The following is an 18,860-nucleotide window of genomic DNA, read 5'->3' on the forward strand; positions in this document are numbered from 1 at the left end:
ACTATATATGAGATGTGAGATGCTGCTCCTCAGTGTTTCTCAGTTGCCCTCAAAAGTATTGGACCACTTGGTATTTTCACACATTTTTATTTATTTATTCCATTTCAAATAATTTTTTTTTTCTAAAATTATGTTCCTTAACTCAAACTGAAAGCAAATCTTTACAACTTGATATAAATTAATTAAAAATCTAAAATCCAGCTTCCTGATGAAGTGGTGTAGAGGAGGATTTTCTTAAAAAGAAAACCTGAAAGTTCAGTTACAATTTGACAGAAAGTACATTTGAGATGAAAGATTAGAGTTGATGTTCTGGTGAAAGAAACGTTTGTATTTCTTCATAACTGAAGTAAATAAAGTTCAAGACATATTCAGTGACTTGAAAATGTTCATGTTTCCATCCCCTGACTTGTCTGAAGAAAACTGGCAATAAAACGTATTACTTACAGGTTTTATCAAGTTTTAGAAACTTGCTTTCAGTTTGAGTTTGAGGAAGATAATTTTAGAAATATTTAGTCTTTATTTTTTGTATGTCTTGTATTTAAAATGGCATAAACAAATTAAAATGTGTGAAATACCAAGTGTTCAAGTACTGTTCAAGTACAAGTGTTCAAGTGTGGTATTATTACTGTTTTGTTTAAGAATGTTTAATTTTCACTGTTGCTGCACTTTGTGTCAAATCATAGTCATCATATATCATATTGATATGAAAATTCAGTAAGGTAAATCTTCTATTATACATTCCATATCTAAGGTAGAACTGTACTAGTGTTTACGAAGGTACACCTAAATATCTTAAAAAAACAAAAAGAGTAGAGCCTTTTAGGTGCCTGGTCTGGAGAACCAGGGATGGTTGGTTGAAAAGCTTTTTTATCCCATGGGATCTCTCCCTACCCACCTAAGCAGCTCAAGAATATGGACAGCATGTCTATAAGTAACATTTACATGACAGTTTATATGACAATATTGAGATATGATCATTTGGCCATATTGTACAGCCTTACTGTCAACTAGCTGAAAACTTTGAATATTAATTTACATCTACATAAAAAAAAAAAATGCTTAAAGTGGCGGGGGGGTTAAGAGGGCTGTAATTAGGGGGTCAGCTGAAAAGCAAAAAAAGAAAAAAAAACTGCTTAAAAAGGTAGAGTATGGGGGGGGGGGGGGGGGCAGAGCCCCTCCAGAAGCTGAAAGGTTTTAGTCATGCTCATGCTTCCAAGAACCATTTTACTGAAAAAAGTCTGAAGGACCTAAAGGACATGGTTAGATGGCGAGGAGCTTTTCCAAGTATGTGAGAGGCAAATAAAGAAAAATGCTTAGAAAGGTGGGGGGGTCTGGTCTTCCGGTCAAGCCTTGCAACATGGCGGCAGCATAAGCGTGTGCTCCCGACAGCTGTTCAGATATTGCCCGTTAAAACTCGATTTGACCACTTTTATAAGTGACAGCTCCATTTTAAAACAAGGCCAACCACAATGCCTAAAGCAAAAGGTAATCAACTCGGCGACCGTGATGAAGAAGAGTCGGTTAGCATCGAGGGAGAAACCATGCTAACTGTGGGCGAGGAAGAAAACGACAGCGCTAACTTGACCATCATTCTGAAGGAATTAAGAGAATTTAGGAAAGACAGCTCCCAACAGCTGAAAGATATTTGTGAGGATATTCAAAGTGCTAATAAGAGAATAGACGAGGCGGAGGAGCGGATAGCTGCAGCAGAGATGGTAAAACTGTTGATTTGGAGAGCCGCGCAAGACGGGACTGTATTCGCATCTATAATGTGAAAGAAGGACTCGAAGATAATGACCCAAACATCAATGCATTTGTGGAACGCCTGCTACGTGAAAATCTGTCTGTGCCACCATCCGTGGATGTGAGAGTGGAGCGCTCGCATCGCGCTTTGGTGTCACGGCCACCCCCAGACGCATCTCCGAGATCAATCATAGCCAAGTTTTCCAGCTACAGGGTAAAAGAAGAGATCCTGAGATTGGCTTGGCAGAAATGTGGCTTTCAATTGAATGGAAGAGCTGTGAATCTGGACCATGACTACGCGCCAGAGATCCTGCAGAAGCGGAGGGCATACGCGGAGGCAAAAGCAGTTCTGAAACTTAAGAAGATACGCTTTCAAACTCCGTTTCCAGCAAAGTTAAGAGTCTATTACGAGAGCGGACCTGTGCTGTACGGGTCTGTGGAAGAGGCGACGCGGGATATGAATAAGAGAGGGCTCACAGTTACGGAGGTGTCCAGTCCAAGCCCGACATCAATCTTGGATCAAATTCGGCAACTAACTTGGAGCACAGTTAAGACCAAGACCCGGGCTGATAATACGAAGGCTCCTAGTTATCAAGAAAAATTACAAATGTTTTGGAGGAAAGATAAGGACTGAGCATGAAGAGGGCAGGTGGGGAGTTGTTCATTGTCTAAAATGGATGGACTATTGAAATAATAAGAGTCAAGAATGATTGACAGTTCAGACTAAAAGTACTAAAAGTAAAACTGCTTAAGGCTAGTTTAAGGTGATATGTCGGGACACAAGGACAGTGGACAGTAAAATAGCTTGTTTTACTGTTGTAGGCCCTCACCCTCCAACGAGGGGACGAGGCTTTCCCTCTAACCCCCTTTTCCAACTGGGGTCAATCAGGATCGTTAGTGTGATCCCACTTTTGGAGGTCAACTATTTTTATTCATTATTGTTGCTTTTTGTTCAAGCCTGTTTTAGGGCATATTGTTGTGTGTTTTGGGGTGTTGCCGTAATGACCTGTTGTCAAATATATATTGAAATGTATATGTGCAGATAATGAAAGTGGTTAGTTATAATGTGAATGGGTTACTCAATCCGATCAAAAGAAGCAAGATTCTAATTAAACTAAAATGGATAAATACTGAAATAACATTTCTACAGGAAACCCATCTTTCTGAAATAGAACATGTCAAACCCACTAGAATGGGATTTAAATATCAATATTCATCATCTTATTCTGTGGGTCATAGGAGGGGAGTGTCAATTTTAATATCAAGTAAAATTACATTTGAAACACTATTTGAAAAAAAAAAAAAACATAAAGAAGGCAGATATGTCCTTTTAAGGGGAAATATGGATGGTTCACTGGTGACCTTGCTAAATGTCTATGCCCCCCCCCCAAATTCTGAATGGAGCTTTTTTAGGCAATATTTGATTTAATAATAACTTAAACTCAAGGTATTTTAATATGTGCAGGCGATTTTAATCTGAGGTTAAGTTTGGATCTTGACTCCTCTAACCCAAGAATAACTCAGCCTAAACTTATAAATAAAAAATTCAAAGGTGCACTTGATGATCTGGGACTGGTTGATCTGTGGAGACAACTTAATTCAACAACAAAAGACTATACATTTTTCTCAAACCCACATTCGTTTTTCTCACGAATTGACTACTTTTTATTTTTAATAAGGATCTTCAGTGGGTGTTTGACTGTACAATAGGCAGTATGGATTTATCGGACCACAGTCCAGTAACTGTAGACATAGATATAAATATGGATCGCAAAAAACCATGTGGAGGCTAAATAATTACATTTTGAGGCAAAAAAAAGAGACTCAAATTAAAGCAGATATCAAAGAATACATAGAGGACAATGATAATGATGAGATAACTCCCATAATACTTTGGGATGCCTGTAAAGCTGTCCTTAGAGGAAAAATAATAGGCTATAGTTCAAATCTAAAACGTTCAAGGCAGCATAAATTATTGATACTGGAATCTGAATTGGCAAAGCTGGAACATTATTACATACAAAAAGGGGACCAGAAAATAAAAACAGAAATACGAGGTCTATTAGAAAAATATCCTACCTTTTTATTTTTTTAAAAAACTATATGGATTTGAATGACGTGCGATTACACCAATCATGCTTGAACCCTCGTACGCATGCATGAGTTTTTTTCACGCGTGTCGGTGACGTCATTTCCCTGTGGGCAGGCCTTGAGTGAGATGTGGTCCCGCCCTCTCAGCTGAATTCCTTTGTTTCACACGCTGCTCGAGACGGCGCACGTTGCTTTATCAAAATTTTTTCTGGACCTGTGAGGAATATCCGAGTGGACACTATTCGAGAAATTAAGCTGGTTTTCGGTGAAAGGTTTAACGGCTGATGAGAGATTATGGGGTGTTTCTGTCGGTGTAAGGACTTCCCACAGAGCGGGACGTCGCGCAGCGCTTCCAGGCGCTGTCGTCGGCCTGTTTCGACCTGAAAACATCCTAATTTAAGGCTTAATTCACCCAGGACGTCATGAGAGAACAGAGAAGATTCAGAAGAGGCCGGCATGAGGACTTTATGCGGACATTCCACTGTTTGAGGACATTTTGTAATGATGCAAATGTAATGCAAATTCGCCAAGTCGTTTCCGTGAGGACTCGGCGAATCTGTGTGTGCCGCGACAGGAAAAACACCTCCGTGTTGAAAACCATTTGTAAAATTCAGGTGGCTTTTGATGGCTTTCAACAAGTGAGTAACTGAGAAATTGTTGAACAGCTTGGGCATGTTCCAACTTGCCCGTTATGGTTTCCAATGGAGGTGTTTTTCCTGTCGCGACCCCCCGCGGTCGGGTCCGGCCCGATATGCGACTCTGCCTGCACGTTCTTTCATTACAAAATGTCCGTTAACAATGGAATGTCTGAATAAACTCCTCATGCCGACTTCTTCTGAAAGTTCTCTGTTCTCTGACGACTTACTGGGTCAACAGACCCTGAAATGTGGAAGTTTTCAGCTTGAAACGGCGAGACGCTGCCGCCTCGAAACACAGATCGCCGTCAGGCACCGTGGGCCATCCTTAAAAAGACACTACCAGACCAAAATCTCTCATCAGCCGTTAAAATTTTTACCGAAAACCAGCTGAATTTATCGAATGGTGTCCACTCAGTTGTGCCTTACAGTTTTGAAAAAATTTTGATCAAACAAAGCAGCAGTCTCTGAGCCATTCCTAAACAATGAAAAAATCGACGAGAGGGTGGGCGACTCCTCACTCAAAGACTGCCCACAGGCAAATGACGTAACGCACAGGCGTGAAAAAACTCTTGCATGCCCACAAGGGTTCAAGCATGTCTGATGTAATCACACGTGATTCAAATCCATATGGTTTTTGAAAAAAAATAATAAGGTCGGATACTTTTCTAATAGACCTCGTAGTCAAAAAGAAAAACAAAATAGATGAGCAGTACACTAAAGATATTCAGAAGAAAATGATGTTTATGAAGCAGACTTACTATGAGGGTGGGGCAAAAGCTACTAGACTGTTGGCTTACAAATTAAAAAAACAGCAAGCAGAAAACTCAGTTTACAAAATTACAAATTCTGAAACAAAGCACATTGAACATAAACTACCACAGATTCAAAAATGTTTTGAAACATACTATAAAAAATTATACTCAAAGGCTCCATGTGACCAAGTGAAAATGCAGAACTTTTTTGATCAAATTAATTTACCAAAATTGACTATAGAAAAAAGAAAAGATCTTGTAAAACATATTTCAAAAAATGAAATTGAGGCAGCAATAAAACACCTTAAATCAAATAAAATAGCCGGACCAGATGGGTTCTCTCCAGAATTCTAAAGGAAATGACGGATTCCTTGGTTCCAATTTTGGAGCATACTTTCAACTGGATCCTGCAAGAAAACAGAACCCCTCCCTCGTGGAGTGAAGCAGTAATATCATGAATTCCAAAGGAAGGCAAGGACAAACTTGAATGCAGCAATTTTAGACCAATAAGTGTCCTGAATCAGGACTACAAAATTCTCACCCATATTCTAGCCAAAAGAATGGAAATAGTTCTCCCACAGATCATTAGTCTAGACCAGACTGGTTTTATTCAGGAACGCAGGACACAGGACAACATACGCCGTGCCCTACATGTAAATCACATAACAATGCATAACACGCCTGCAATAGTAGGTTTAGATGCAGAGAAGGCGTTTGACTGTGTAAGCTGGTCTTTTCTGTATGAAACCTTGTGTAGATTTGGTTTTGATGATAAAATGATAAAAACAATACAAGCATTATACTATGAGCCAAAGGCAAAAATTAAGGTGAATAGGGCAGTATCTCCATTTATAAAACTAGAGAGAGGGTCATGGCAAGGCTGCCCCTTGAGCCCGTTGCTATTCGCTCTTTTTATTGAGCCATTAAGTCAGTGCATCACCCAGAATCAGGATATCAAGGGTATTGATATGAAAGGGGGTAATAAAAAAAATTTAATTGTTTGCGGACGATGTATTACTTTATTTATCCGGTCCAGAGACTTTCTTTATACATTTAATTACACTACTAGAAGACTATGGAACATTCTCTGGCTACAAGTTAAATTTATCAAAAACACAAGTTATGTGCTTTAGGTATAATCACACAAAAAACATGTCTGAAAAATACCCATTAAATTGGGGAGCTACTAAAATGAAATACCTCGGGGTTGAAATCTCCAAAGATTTAACAAATTTATACTCTGATAACTACCTACCATTAAATAAAACTCAAGGAGGATGTTCAGAGGTGGAGCGCCATTCCCCTTCTTGGTTTTGGACCGAGTACAATCAGTTCAAATGAATATTCTACCTGGACTACTTTACTTGTTTCAGTCCCTTCCTGTGGAGATACCAGACCAACAATTCCATGGAGTGGGACAGACTAATTTCACGTTATGTCTGGCAGGGCAAAAAACCAAGAATCAAATACAAAAACTTACAATTATCTAAGATTAGGGGGGGAGTGGCACTCCCTCCCCTCAAAGATTATTATGTGGCTGCACAACTTAGACCACTTGTGTGCTTATGTAATCCTGACTACTTTGCTAAATGGAAAGAAATTGAAGAGGCATCAACAAACGGATATCCAATTCAAGAGCTAATAGGAGAAAAAAAATTAGATTGGACAGATTAGACTGTTTGAAAAATCTATTTATTACTTTACCTATTAAATTATGGAATAAGACAGTACAATACAATAATTTAAATGTTGTGGTGGGAATATTGAAATGGTGTGGATATGATAAAGATTTTGCACCCAGCAGGTTAGATGCAAGATTTAAAGAATGGACCTCACAAGGGTTAACCGCTTATTGTACCTTGTTAAATCAAGGGAAAGTGAACAATTTCCACACATTGAAAACGATCTATGGTTTAAACAATAGTGATTTTTTTTTTTTTTTTTAGATTTCTCCAAATTCGAAACTACATTGAAAAAATGTTAAAGAATACTAAAGAAAAACTCCAAAATAATCTTTTAATCAAAGTGTTTGTTGATGCCTACACTTCACATAATGACCATAAGACAATTTCAAGGCTCTACAAAGGACTATGTCAATCAAAAGGACTTGAGTGTCATGTGAAACAAAAATGGGAAAAAGAAGGGAATTTACATATCTCTGATGAGGAATGGACAACAGTCTGTGAGGTACAATGGAAAACTACCAACTCAACAATCTGGAGAGAGTTTTGTTGGAAAAACTTGGTTAGGTTTTTCAAAACACCGGCACAAAGAAAACACTTCACCAAATCAGCAACCTGTTGGAGGCAATGCGGAGAACAGGAAGCAAACCATTGCCACATCTTCTGGACATGCTCTCTGATTGTTCCATTTTGGACTGATGTTCATAAAATCTTTGAAAAAGTGTTTCACATGGACATACTGTTCCAATTTACATCACTGTACCTAGGTTCCTTGCTAGATGACAATATATCATATAAAAGTAAATACTTATTCCAAATTTTAAGTGCGGCTGCTAGGAAAGCAATTACTAGAAAGTGGTTAAACCCACAAATACCATCAATAAATGAATGGTTTGATATCATATATGACATTTTCAAACTAGAGAGAATAACATTCAGTATTAGATTACAACGAGACAAGTTTGAAAACCGATGGAAGCGGTGGATTGAGTTTATTACAACCACTAGACCAGATTTTATTTAACTTCTCAGAGATTGTATTTCATTGTTTGTATTTATGGTAATCTTGTATTTACATCATCGGCACACCCTCTGTGTTATATGTTACTTGGAAAATGTTTATTTTTCTGCAAAAATTGAAAATAAAGAATTTCAAAAAAAAGAAAGGTGGGGAGTCTGGTTATTGCCATGCAAATGCTCCCCTGAAGCATTTACTCAAAATAGTCTGAAGAACCTAAATGACATGGTGAGATTCTGACGAGCTTCACTCGTTCATGTCCGCGACATATGCATATTAATAAGAATTTTTTTTTTCTGTCGTTAAAAACACATTTCATAAAATTGGCCTGATCATGAACCCATCCAGGAAAGTATGTCACTTTCAACGAATCAATCAAAATGGCAACTCCAGGGGGAAAAAGCCTAATAAGATAGAAAAACACTGGTAAAGCAAGAAATCTGCCTATTAATTAGCAACCCCCCCCCCCCCCCCCCAAAAAAAAATTATTTCAAATAGAACAGCATGCTCATAGAGCAAAAACCTCCACCAACACTAGTTTCTAATTCCACCATTTCTTACCTTGGAAAAAAAATTCAAGGTCAAAGTCCTGTTAGAAGTGGCTTTTCATAAGCTAAAATATAAAACAAATATATAGATCAAAAGTGCTTTTCAATGTTAAAAAGAATCAAATATCTGCTAAATCCCCAATCCGGATCAGATATGGATCAAACTTAGTTTATTCATTGAGAGTGCCAGTTTGTACGTCACTGTCACAAATAAGAGTGATTGGGGCACTTTTGATTTATTTAATTTAAAATGTACATCAAATGGGCCTTTCAATATTAAATTCAAATGTCTACAAAATCCACAATCCAGATCAGATCCGGATCAAACTTTGTTAGGTGATAGTGAGTGTCAGTCTGCACCTCACTTTCAAATATGACGTTTGATTAAGATATAATGTAAAATATACATCAAATGGGGTTTTCAATGCTACATTTAAATGGCCACAAAATCTATAATCTCGATCAGATTTGGATCACTACATAAGGAAATATGATGAGGGATTTGAACATAAAAATGACTGATTGCCACACTACACCATCCCCCCATTTGGATGTGTGTACCCTCAAATTACACCAGAAACACTGAAATGTGATCACACATTATTTATTTTCATTGAGCTCTAACATTTTATTATAAAAACTATACCCACAGCCTTCCTCTCACATAACCAGCTTCCAGCTGTATGAGTTCATTCTGTGTATTATGGATCCAAATGGGGGTTGAAGTGGACTGGCTGATCCGCTGGTTTCTGTTGGAGAGGTAGCTGATGAAGCAGATGAAGGAGACGGCTACGACCAAGGAACTTCCAAACCCCACCAGCAGTCCGTACAGTAGTGGCAGGAACAAATCCAGAGGATCTTTCTGGTACTCGGTGTTTGGAGTCCACATTATGATCAGATCCAGATCACGCCATGACAGGTCCCTTACTAATCCAGACACAAAGAAAATATGGTTTTGTCAGTTCAGAATTCAACAGACTCAAAATAGCTGTAGATTTCATTTGACAGTGTGGAAGACAACAAAGGAACAAATAACTAAAAGAATGTGCATGACGCAGCTTGTAATGTTCTGATTCTGGCGGTCTGGTGACCAGGCATTGAATGTATGAACATTTACTGTATTTATTGGCTGCATAATAGCACCACTCTGGCAGGGTATTTGTTTCTCTTCCAAAGCCCCATTCAACTGTAGTTGCATGACTTCTAAGTGAGACTACAACAATAAAAAAATTAATTGATATCAACCAATGCAATAACACCTTGATTCAATTTAATATGCGACAATCAAAGTGAAGGAACAGCATTAGGCTTGAGTCTGCACATGGTTTTAAAGATGATACTGTATTTAAAACAAGTAACACTGATCTACAGCCACAAACCTCTAAGATAAATGTAATCACAGAGAATGAAAATGATGTTTGAGATTGCTGATTGGCTCGAGTTTTTATGATGTGCTACTGGGTCAGCGTATACGACCCTGGCATAGGAACTACAGAGGACACGTGAATTATAAAGGGAAGGGATCTTAATTTAAATCAGAAGTGGCTAAATACGTCTTTGAGTGAATCTAGGAATAAACCTAAGATAAATACGTTCAATGCTGTAGCGTTTGCTTCAGGTGCAGTAGGAAAATGGAGCCCATTCATGCTTGCAGCACGCCACAATATGTAACAAAGAGCACATGTTGTTTCTGAAGCACGCAAGTTCTAAAAATTTGGATATCAGTGTCATGTGCATGCTAGTGCACATGCACGCTGTGTTGATTGTAGCCTTTAAATATGAACTTCATAAAGTACTTGTTTCAAATCATCTGCTGATGAACTGAGGTCTCTTTTAGCACCGTTAGTGATGTCTTCCATTTGATATGGGCTCTTGAACAATGTTCGAAACCTGTTTTGAAGCATTCCGGGACCTTGTTTTGCATCAGCACAACTAATTTGCAGCACTGACAATGTAGAGTGGTAATACCTATACAGAATGTGACATAAGTGCTTTTACTGACATTTGTTACTTTTATTTGTGGAAAAAGACGGAATCCACAGTGTGGATTTTGTTTTACCTTCTTTCACCTGTTATCATCCAACTTCTTTCCCAGAAGGTTAAATTGGAATCAAACAACGCTAGCGGCGAGGCTATAAATTCTCAAATTGCTTCACATATAGATGATAACAAACTTGTTGAAATTTCTTGCTACAGCTGACACAGATCATTTTATGAATCAATCAGACGGCGCATGTACAACGTCATTCAGATGAATGACGTTGAAAACATTCGCTTCTTCGCTCCCAAAACTAACCCAAACCTTGTCTTGCTTGTATTTTTATTTCCTTTCTTGTGTCAAAATGATGGTTCCCATACGGTATGAGTGAATATTACGATACCCACTTATACATTTTGGAGCAAGAAAGGAAACGAGTTCCCACAACATGATTAATTACAAGCACGCACACACCCACACACCCAAAACAGGACACACATTTTGAATCTCAAAGGACTGCGGCAGCATCCTTTGTCAAGTTTCATCTTTAATAAGGTGCCCAGGAGGCTTCGGGGTGGAAAAAAGGACAGGTGATAATTACATTTTAAAGTTTCTGGGTGTCCCTATATTATGACAGATACATCAAAAATGTATTTTGTGTGTGCGTGTGCATGGATGCTTTGGATGAAAAAAAAAAAAAAAAAGACAGCAATCCAAAGTCTTGGTAAATTAAAAGACAGCAACTATTCGCGGCAACCCGACCGCCATTTCTTTATTTTAATTTTTTATGTTGAACTGTTCTATGTGAGGTGCCTTGAGATGGCTTTTGTTGTGATTTGGCGCTTCATAAGCCGATTAAATTGAAACTGAATTGAACAACATTTTATTGAGTCTTAAAGTAAATAAATATGAAATTTGTCACTGGATCCTTAAACTTTGGACATAATAAACTCTATATGGTGGATCTTTGATCTCTGGACATAAATACAAATAAACAAAATCTGTAGTTTTTGTTAAAAGTATTTCCTTTCAGACATTTTGGCATGAATGTCTTTCCATATATCTGAGCTGAGCTCTTACAGCTGGCTGTGCTGTATGCCAGTATCAGTTTAATTCATAAAGAACACAGGACGTCTCATTTTGGAAAGAAAAAACAAAAAACAAAAAACGTTTTAGACGATTGTAGTTTATTTTCTGTTTTACAGCGTTTGGAAAGAGGTGTCATTTTATTTAAAGCGGCAATTTTGTGTCAACGGAACGGAGGACGATTCTCGTTTCTTGACTACAACATGACAAGAGTCCCAGTTAGTGACTTTAGTCCACACAAAAGCGACTCAAGATATTTTAATGGCTTTGAGAGGAGTTAAGAAGCGGACTTACCGCTTCTCAAGAGCAGCAAATCAAAGAACCACGAGCCAGTGGTTCGAAGCATTGCTTCAATGGCTCACGCATCAAAGTGGAGTCGCGCTGCAGAAACAGTTGATTACAGAGCCGCTGGAGACCAAACCCCGAATATCCGTAAGACTTTATTCTTACGTCCGTATGACTCTGATACTCGGAAAAATCCATATAATTTACAGACAATCCGTATAGGTTGACATGTATGGATTTGAGGAAATAAAAATGAATGTTTTGCTAGTTCTTTTAGACGGCGAGATTTTGACTTCATATTATAACTTCTTTGTGAATTGATCACAAATATTTTACTGATCAAAATGAGCTTTTGATCAAATCTTGAGCCACACTGGCAGCTGACATGTTAATCATGTTTTTTAAGCTATTTTTTTTACTTTTACCTTGACCAATTTGTACCACAAGTTAATGATCTGCAGACACTAACCCGGGTAATATCCCAACCAAGTTTGGTGAAAATCCATCATGCCATTGTTTAGTTATTTTGTTCGCACACAGACACACACACACATGGTTACAGTGACTATACCTTCTCTTTTAAACATCTTCAGCTTCCCATGCTGGTGCTCCTTCTTCTCTTCCTTTGCCTTTGGGATCTCGCGAGAGCTCACAAATCTGTGATAGTCTTCAACGTAGCGCTTCAGGGCCTGGATCTTATCCTGGTTAATGTTCTTCCCCACTTCTATAACAAGAACAATCAGACAGATTCTCTCAGTGCCAAAAGTGAATGAATTTGTTTCTATAGTAGTTTGTCAATGCAAATATAATTGTTGTTTTATTTCCTTGAGTGTAATTAATTCTGGCAGTAGACTAGAGCTGAAACAACTAATCGAGTTACTCGATTAAAATCTATTATTAAAATAGTTGTCAACTAATTTAGTCATCGATTAGTTGCTAAATAACTTAAATCTTGAACCAATGAAGGAGTGCTTCGAGCTGCTGCTTCGTTGGTTTCATTTGTTTTATTTCGCTTTATCTTAATTTTTCCCCACTAAAACCCTAAAGAGCATATGTCTGTGAGGAATATTTACCTTTTTATGTTAAACTGACCTGTTATGGTCTTCTGAAACAGTTGATAGATGTATTTTATGCTAACGCCGATGCTAATGCATTAGCATGTCTATGGCGTTTTCAGTGTTAAAGTTAGCATTAAGCTGCTGGCATTTCAGCGTGTTTGTGCATTTGTTTTCTGTATAACTAATGCCTCAGGATTTGTTGTCGTAAAAGAGTCAAATGTATTACAAATTCTAATATTTTTTAATATATTTTATTTATATATTAATTTGCAGTAAAACAAAGTTATTTAGCAACTAATCAATGACTAAATTAGTTGACAACTATTTTAATAATCAATTTTAATCGATTAACTCGATTACTTGTTTCAGCTCTAATCAAAAACACTGCACTGTGCGCACAGCGTGATCTGTTGTAATTTGAAAGCACTGCATTAGAACCTCTATAAAAAAAAATCTATTTTAAACAGAACTGTTGAATGTCACAGAAAACCAACATTATTTGCTCTGTATGTTTCTCGTTGTGTCTTACCGAATGCGATGTCTGTTCTCCCGATGTGGTGCAGGGCACGAGAAAGCCTGTCGAAGTAAATCTGCTCACCGTACCTCAGCAGCCATTCTGTTAGGGTCACCCGGCACTCGACTTCAGGATCTAGTAAACACAAAACATGTCACTCAGTCCACACTGTACTGCACATTTGAAAAAGAAATTCATAGCAGGCTTCAGTCATGCCCCTTGACAGCTCATATTTTGCTTCTTATTTCTGTAATTTAGCAGAATTTTCTTCAATTCTTTATATATAAAGTATGAATAGGCAGACATTTGTGAACTTTAACCCCCTTAGTTATGGATGACAGAGGAGAACCAAACAGAAGACTTATTATGCACTTGTTTGAAATCTGAGTTTCCCACAAGCATGAAAAAGCAAAAACTGTTGCAGCACAAATCTAACACAATCACAGGCCAGCCCAAATTGTTGGGCGCGGCTTGAGGATGGTGTCATTTGCTCCAGCATTTTTTTTAATGATGAAGCCAGAATAAACATATATTTAGGCCATATTCATTAGTGTAGTCAGATGATAAGCATTGCAAAATTACCCCAAGATCAACCTTCATAAAAGCCCAGATTATGAGCAATAAAAGTAGTTGTTTTTGACTTTTCCCAATTTGCTCATGGTTGCCACAGTAGTTTTGATGTGGCACAATTTCTCCTCCAGATCTTGACATATGCTGTGTTCACAACCCTCAGAAGCTCGGAAAGCCCAGACATAAAATCCCCTACTTCCAGAAAAACTGAAATCATGCGATTTCCTCAGAGACACATATGAATCAACTACTTAGCCTATCACAGTAGAGCTAGGCTAACATTATCTTTTGGGCTAAATGAATTCGCCACTGACATTTTTTTTGCTGATGTGTGGTGCTGGAAATGTAACTAACGGCACATGGAATGTGAAAATATTATACAGTAGTGTTGAGAATAATAGTAATGCTATGTGACTAAAAAGATTAATCCAGGTTTTGAGTATATTTCTTATTGTTACATGGGAAACAAGGTACCAGTAGATTCAGTAGATTCTCACAAATCCAACAAGACCAAGCATTCATGATATACACACTCTTAAAGCTATGAAATTGGGTTATTAGTAAAAAAAGTAGAAAAGGGGGTGTTCACAATAATAGTAGCATCTGCTGTTGATGCTACAGACTCAAAACTATTATGTTCAAACTGCTTTTTTAGCAATCCTGTGAATCACTAGACTAGTATTTAGTTGTATAACCACAGTTTTTCATAATTTCTTCACATCTGCGAGGCATTAATTTTGTTGGTTTGAAACCAAGATTTTGCTCGTTTACTAGTGTGCTTGGGGTCATTGTCTTGTTGAAACACCCATTTCAAGGGCATGTCCTCTTCAGCATAAGGCAACATGACCTCTTCAAGTATTTTGACATATCCAAACTGATCCATGATACCTGGTATGCGATATATAGGCCCAACACCATAGTAGGAGAAACATGCCCATATCATGATGCTTGCACCACCATGCTTCACTGTCTTCACTGTGAACTGTGGCTTGAATTCAGAGTTTGGGGGTCATCTCACAAACTGTCTGCGGCCCTTGGACCCAAAAAGAACAATTTTACTCTCATCAGTCCACAAAATATTCCTCCATTTCTCTTTAGGCCAGTTGATGTGTTCTTTGGCAAATTGTAACCTCTTCTGCACATGTCTTTTATTTAACAGAGGGACTTTGCGGGGGATTCTTGCAAATAAATTAGCTTCACACAGGCATCTTCTAACTGTCACAGCACTTACAGGTAACTCCAGACTGTCTTTGATCATCCTGGAGCTGATCGTCTCTGTTTTTTTTGTCCATTTTAAAGCATTGGAGATCAATGTACACGGACAGCTTATAATTTTTTGCACCTGCGTATAGGTTTTCCCCTCTCCAAACAACTTTTTAATCAAACTACGCTGTTCTTCTGAACAATGTCTTGGACGTCCCATTTTCCTCACGCTTTCAAAGAGAAAAGCATGTTCAACAGGTGCTGGCTTCATCCTTACACAGGGGACACCTGATTCACACCTGTTTGTTCCTCAAAATTGACGAAATCACTGACTGAATGCCACATTACTATTATTGTGAACACCCCCTTTTCTACTTTTTTTTTTTTACTAATAGCCCAATTTCATAGCCTTAAGAGTGTGCATATCATGAACGCTTGGTCTTGTTGGATTTGTGAGAATCTACTGAATCTACTCGTACCTTGTTTCCCATGTAACAATAAGAAATATACTCAAAACCTGGATTAATCTTTTTAGTCACATAGCACTACTATTATTCTGAACACTACTGTATATAGCAGTAATGCATTTTCAACATTAGTAACATTGTTGCCTCACTAGTCGCAAATGCGGCTCCCATGACTGTGATGTCAAGCCAAATATCTCCGGTTCCTCAATTTACTCACATATTTTGAGTGAAAATTCCAGCCCGACAGAAAGTTCAAGGCTAGAGGTTGGAATTTCTATATATGCACATCAGCTGGTAGGAAAACATAAATTTTAAGCTAACCATCATGCTAACAGCTCAGGCAGTGCTTTGCTAATATACATGTGCAAGAGCAGGCATGGTATAATACCAGCTCAACTCAACCTTTATTTCTAAAGCACGTTTAAAACAACGACAGTCGACCAAAGTGTTGTACATAATTTAAAAATGGTCACCAAGTTACCAGTTTAATATGTATATATATATATATATATATATATATATATATATATATATATATACATGGTCTGTGATAAAAGTAACGGACCTTATTATTTTTTTTCAAAAACCATATGGATTTGAATCACCTGTGATTACATCAGACATGCTTGAACCCTCGTGGGCATGCAAGAGTTTTTTCACGCCTGTCGGTTACGTCATTTGCCTGTGGGCAGTCTTTGAGTGAGGAGTCGCCCACCCTCTCGTCATTTTTTTCATTGTTTAGGAATGGCTCAGAGACTGCTGCTTTGTTTGATAAAAATTTTTTCAAAAACTGTAAGGCACAACTGAGTGGACACCATTCGATAAATTCAGCTGGTTTTCGGTAAAAATTTTAATGGCTGATGAGAGATTTTGGTCTGGTAGTGTCGCTTTAAGGACGGCCCACGGCGCCTGACGGTGATCTGCGCTTCGAGGCGGCAGTGTCTCGCCGTTTCAAGTTGAAAACTTCCACATTTCAGGCTCTATTGATCCAGTAAGTCGTCAGAGAACAGAGAACTTTCAGAAGAAGTCGGCATGAGGAGTTTATTTGGACATTCCATTGTTAACGGACATTTTGTAATGAAAGAACGTGCGGGCAGAGTCGCATGTCGGGCCGGACCCGACCGCGGGGGGTCGCGACAGGAAAAACACCTCCTTTGGAAACCTTAACGGGCAAGTTGGAACATGCCCAAGCTGTTAAACAATTTCTCAGTTACTCACTTGTTGAAAGACATCAAAAGCCGCCTGAATTTTACAAATGGTTTTCAACACGAAGGTGTTTTTCCTGTCGCGGCGCACACAGATTCGCCGAGTCGTCACGGAAACGACTCGGCGAATTTGCGCGCACGTCTTTCATTACAAAATGTCCTTAAACAGTGGAATGTCCGCATAAAGTCCTCATGCCGGCCTGTTCTGAATCTTCTCTGTTCTCTCACGACATCCTGGGTGAATTAAGCCTTAAGTTAGAATGTTTTCAGGTCAAAACAGGCCGACGACGGTGCCTGGAAGCGCTGCGCGACGTCCCGCTCCGTGGGAAGTCCTTACAGTGACAGAAACACCCCATAATCTCTCATCAGCCGTTAAACTTTTCACTGAAAACCAGCTTAATTTCTCGAATAGTGTCCACTCGGATATTCCTCACAGGTCCAGAAAAAATGTTGATAAAGCAACGCGCGCCGTCCGCAGCGGCTATTCAGACAAAGAGATTCCGACGGGCGGGGTGGAGCACTCCTCACTCAAGGCCTGCCCACAGGCGAATGACGTCACCGACACGTGTGAAAAAACTCACGCATGCGCACGAGGGTTCAAGCTTGTCTGACGTAAAAACATATGAATCAAATCCATTTATTTTTTGAAAAAATAAAAAGGACCGCTTTTTTCATCACAGACCTCGTATATATATATATATATATATATATATATATATTTCTATGAACCACAATATTTAAGAGCTTCATGAGTATTTATAATGTCACCATAAGTTGGATAAGAGGTTGAATTTACTCTATGGGACATGTTACTTATGTGGTTACAGTGATATTAGCTTAACTCAGCAACTGGTTTTCTTGTTAAAACGATGGGAAACATAACCCAAGTATGTAATAGCACATCCACTTTTTGCATGTAAAATTAATATAATCTCCTACAAACTATTCCTTGGTTCTGAATATTTTGGTCTAAAGTCTAAAAGGATTCAGGGTGATGTGAGCTTTTGGCAAATATAATGTACCGGTATCCACAGAAGAAGCAGTTCTCTTCGTTCGATGCTGGCTGGTGGGTGGATTTGTAGTTGTAGATGCTGAAGCACCCACAGCCGATGAGATGTCCCTCTTGCCTCGAGACGATAAACCAAGAGGATTATTTTCAGCGGAGAGTTTATTAATCCTCTGGATGATGTCTTCCTCTGGATTTGAGAGGATAGCCAGGAGGTTCTCACACTCACTGATGGTCAGCATGTCCACTAATAGCTCCAGCTGATGGGGACCCATGTTCTCTAACACTGAAAAAGAAGAAGAAAAACTATTTTTAAAAAAGTGTACAGAGCCAGTTTAATAGGAAAGGCACCAGATTCAGCCATGTGATCTGTACACTAATGTGACCGCGGCTAATGAAGCTTACGGCTGATCCGGCACAACTCTACTGCAGCATGGTTGTTCTCTCAATTAGCAAGGCTTGCTTGCATGGTGTCAAACTGTCATATTACCCTCCTTTGGTTGCAGAGAACAGATACTGAATAATGAACATTTCCCAACACTCAGAACAGAGAAGCCAGAAAGTTCTGGCTCACTTTGACTTTCTTCAAATGAACCCATATTTTAATGATTGCTAAAGTTGTAAATTAAGATGCTCTCACCCGTGTCCTCTGCTCGAGTTGAAATACAAGTAAGATGAAAGCACACATTATCAAGACTGTCATTATCCAGAAGTCTGAAGGACCTAAATGACATGGTGAGATGCTGAAGAGCTTTGCTCCTCATGTCCGCAACATATACATATTACCTGCTCTGAGCTTGATTTGGCACAGGTTTTATGTCACATTACCCACCATCCCTGGTTCTCAAGACCAGGCACCTAAGTGGCTCTACTCTACTCTTTACTACTCTTCTATTTACTCTTCCTTTTTAGATATACCTTAGTATACTAGCATAGTTCCACCTTAGAATTGGAATATAATATATAACTTACTGAATTTTCATGAAGAACAGACAAGCACACTGACTGGTACGGGG

The 18,860-nt window shown here is 38.5% G+C and overlaps 1 protein-coding gene across 1 annotated transcript in view; it reads right to left on the reverse strand.

Annotated features, from left to right (window-relative positions):
* Window positions 1-9,112: 9,112 nt before the first annotated feature.
* The window catches only part of LOC117518659 (transmembrane and death domain protein 1-like), a 57,918-nt gene continuing 48,170 nt past the window's right edge, over window positions 9,113-18,860 (reverse strand). The window contains exons 2-5 of the mRNA XM_034179904.1: window positions 17,861-18,130; window positions 13,409-13,528; window positions 12,393-12,545; window positions 9,113-9,399 (exon numbers count right to left, since the gene is read on the reverse strand). Coding sequence (XP_034035795.1) covers window positions 9,113-9,399; window positions 12,393-12,545; window positions 13,409-13,528; window positions 17,861-18,130 — 830 coding nt within the window. The remainder of the gene's footprint in view (window positions 9,400-12,392; window positions 12,546-13,408; window positions 13,529-17,860; window positions 18,131-18,860) is intronic.

This window comes from Thalassophryne amazonica, chromosome 1 (genome assembly GCF_902500255.1).
Source record: "Thalassophryne amazonica chromosome 1, fThaAma1.1, whole genome shotgun sequence".
Taxonomy (NCBI): Eukaryota; Metazoa; Chordata; class Actinopteri; order Batrachoidiformes; family Batrachoididae; genus Thalassophryne; species Thalassophryne amazonica.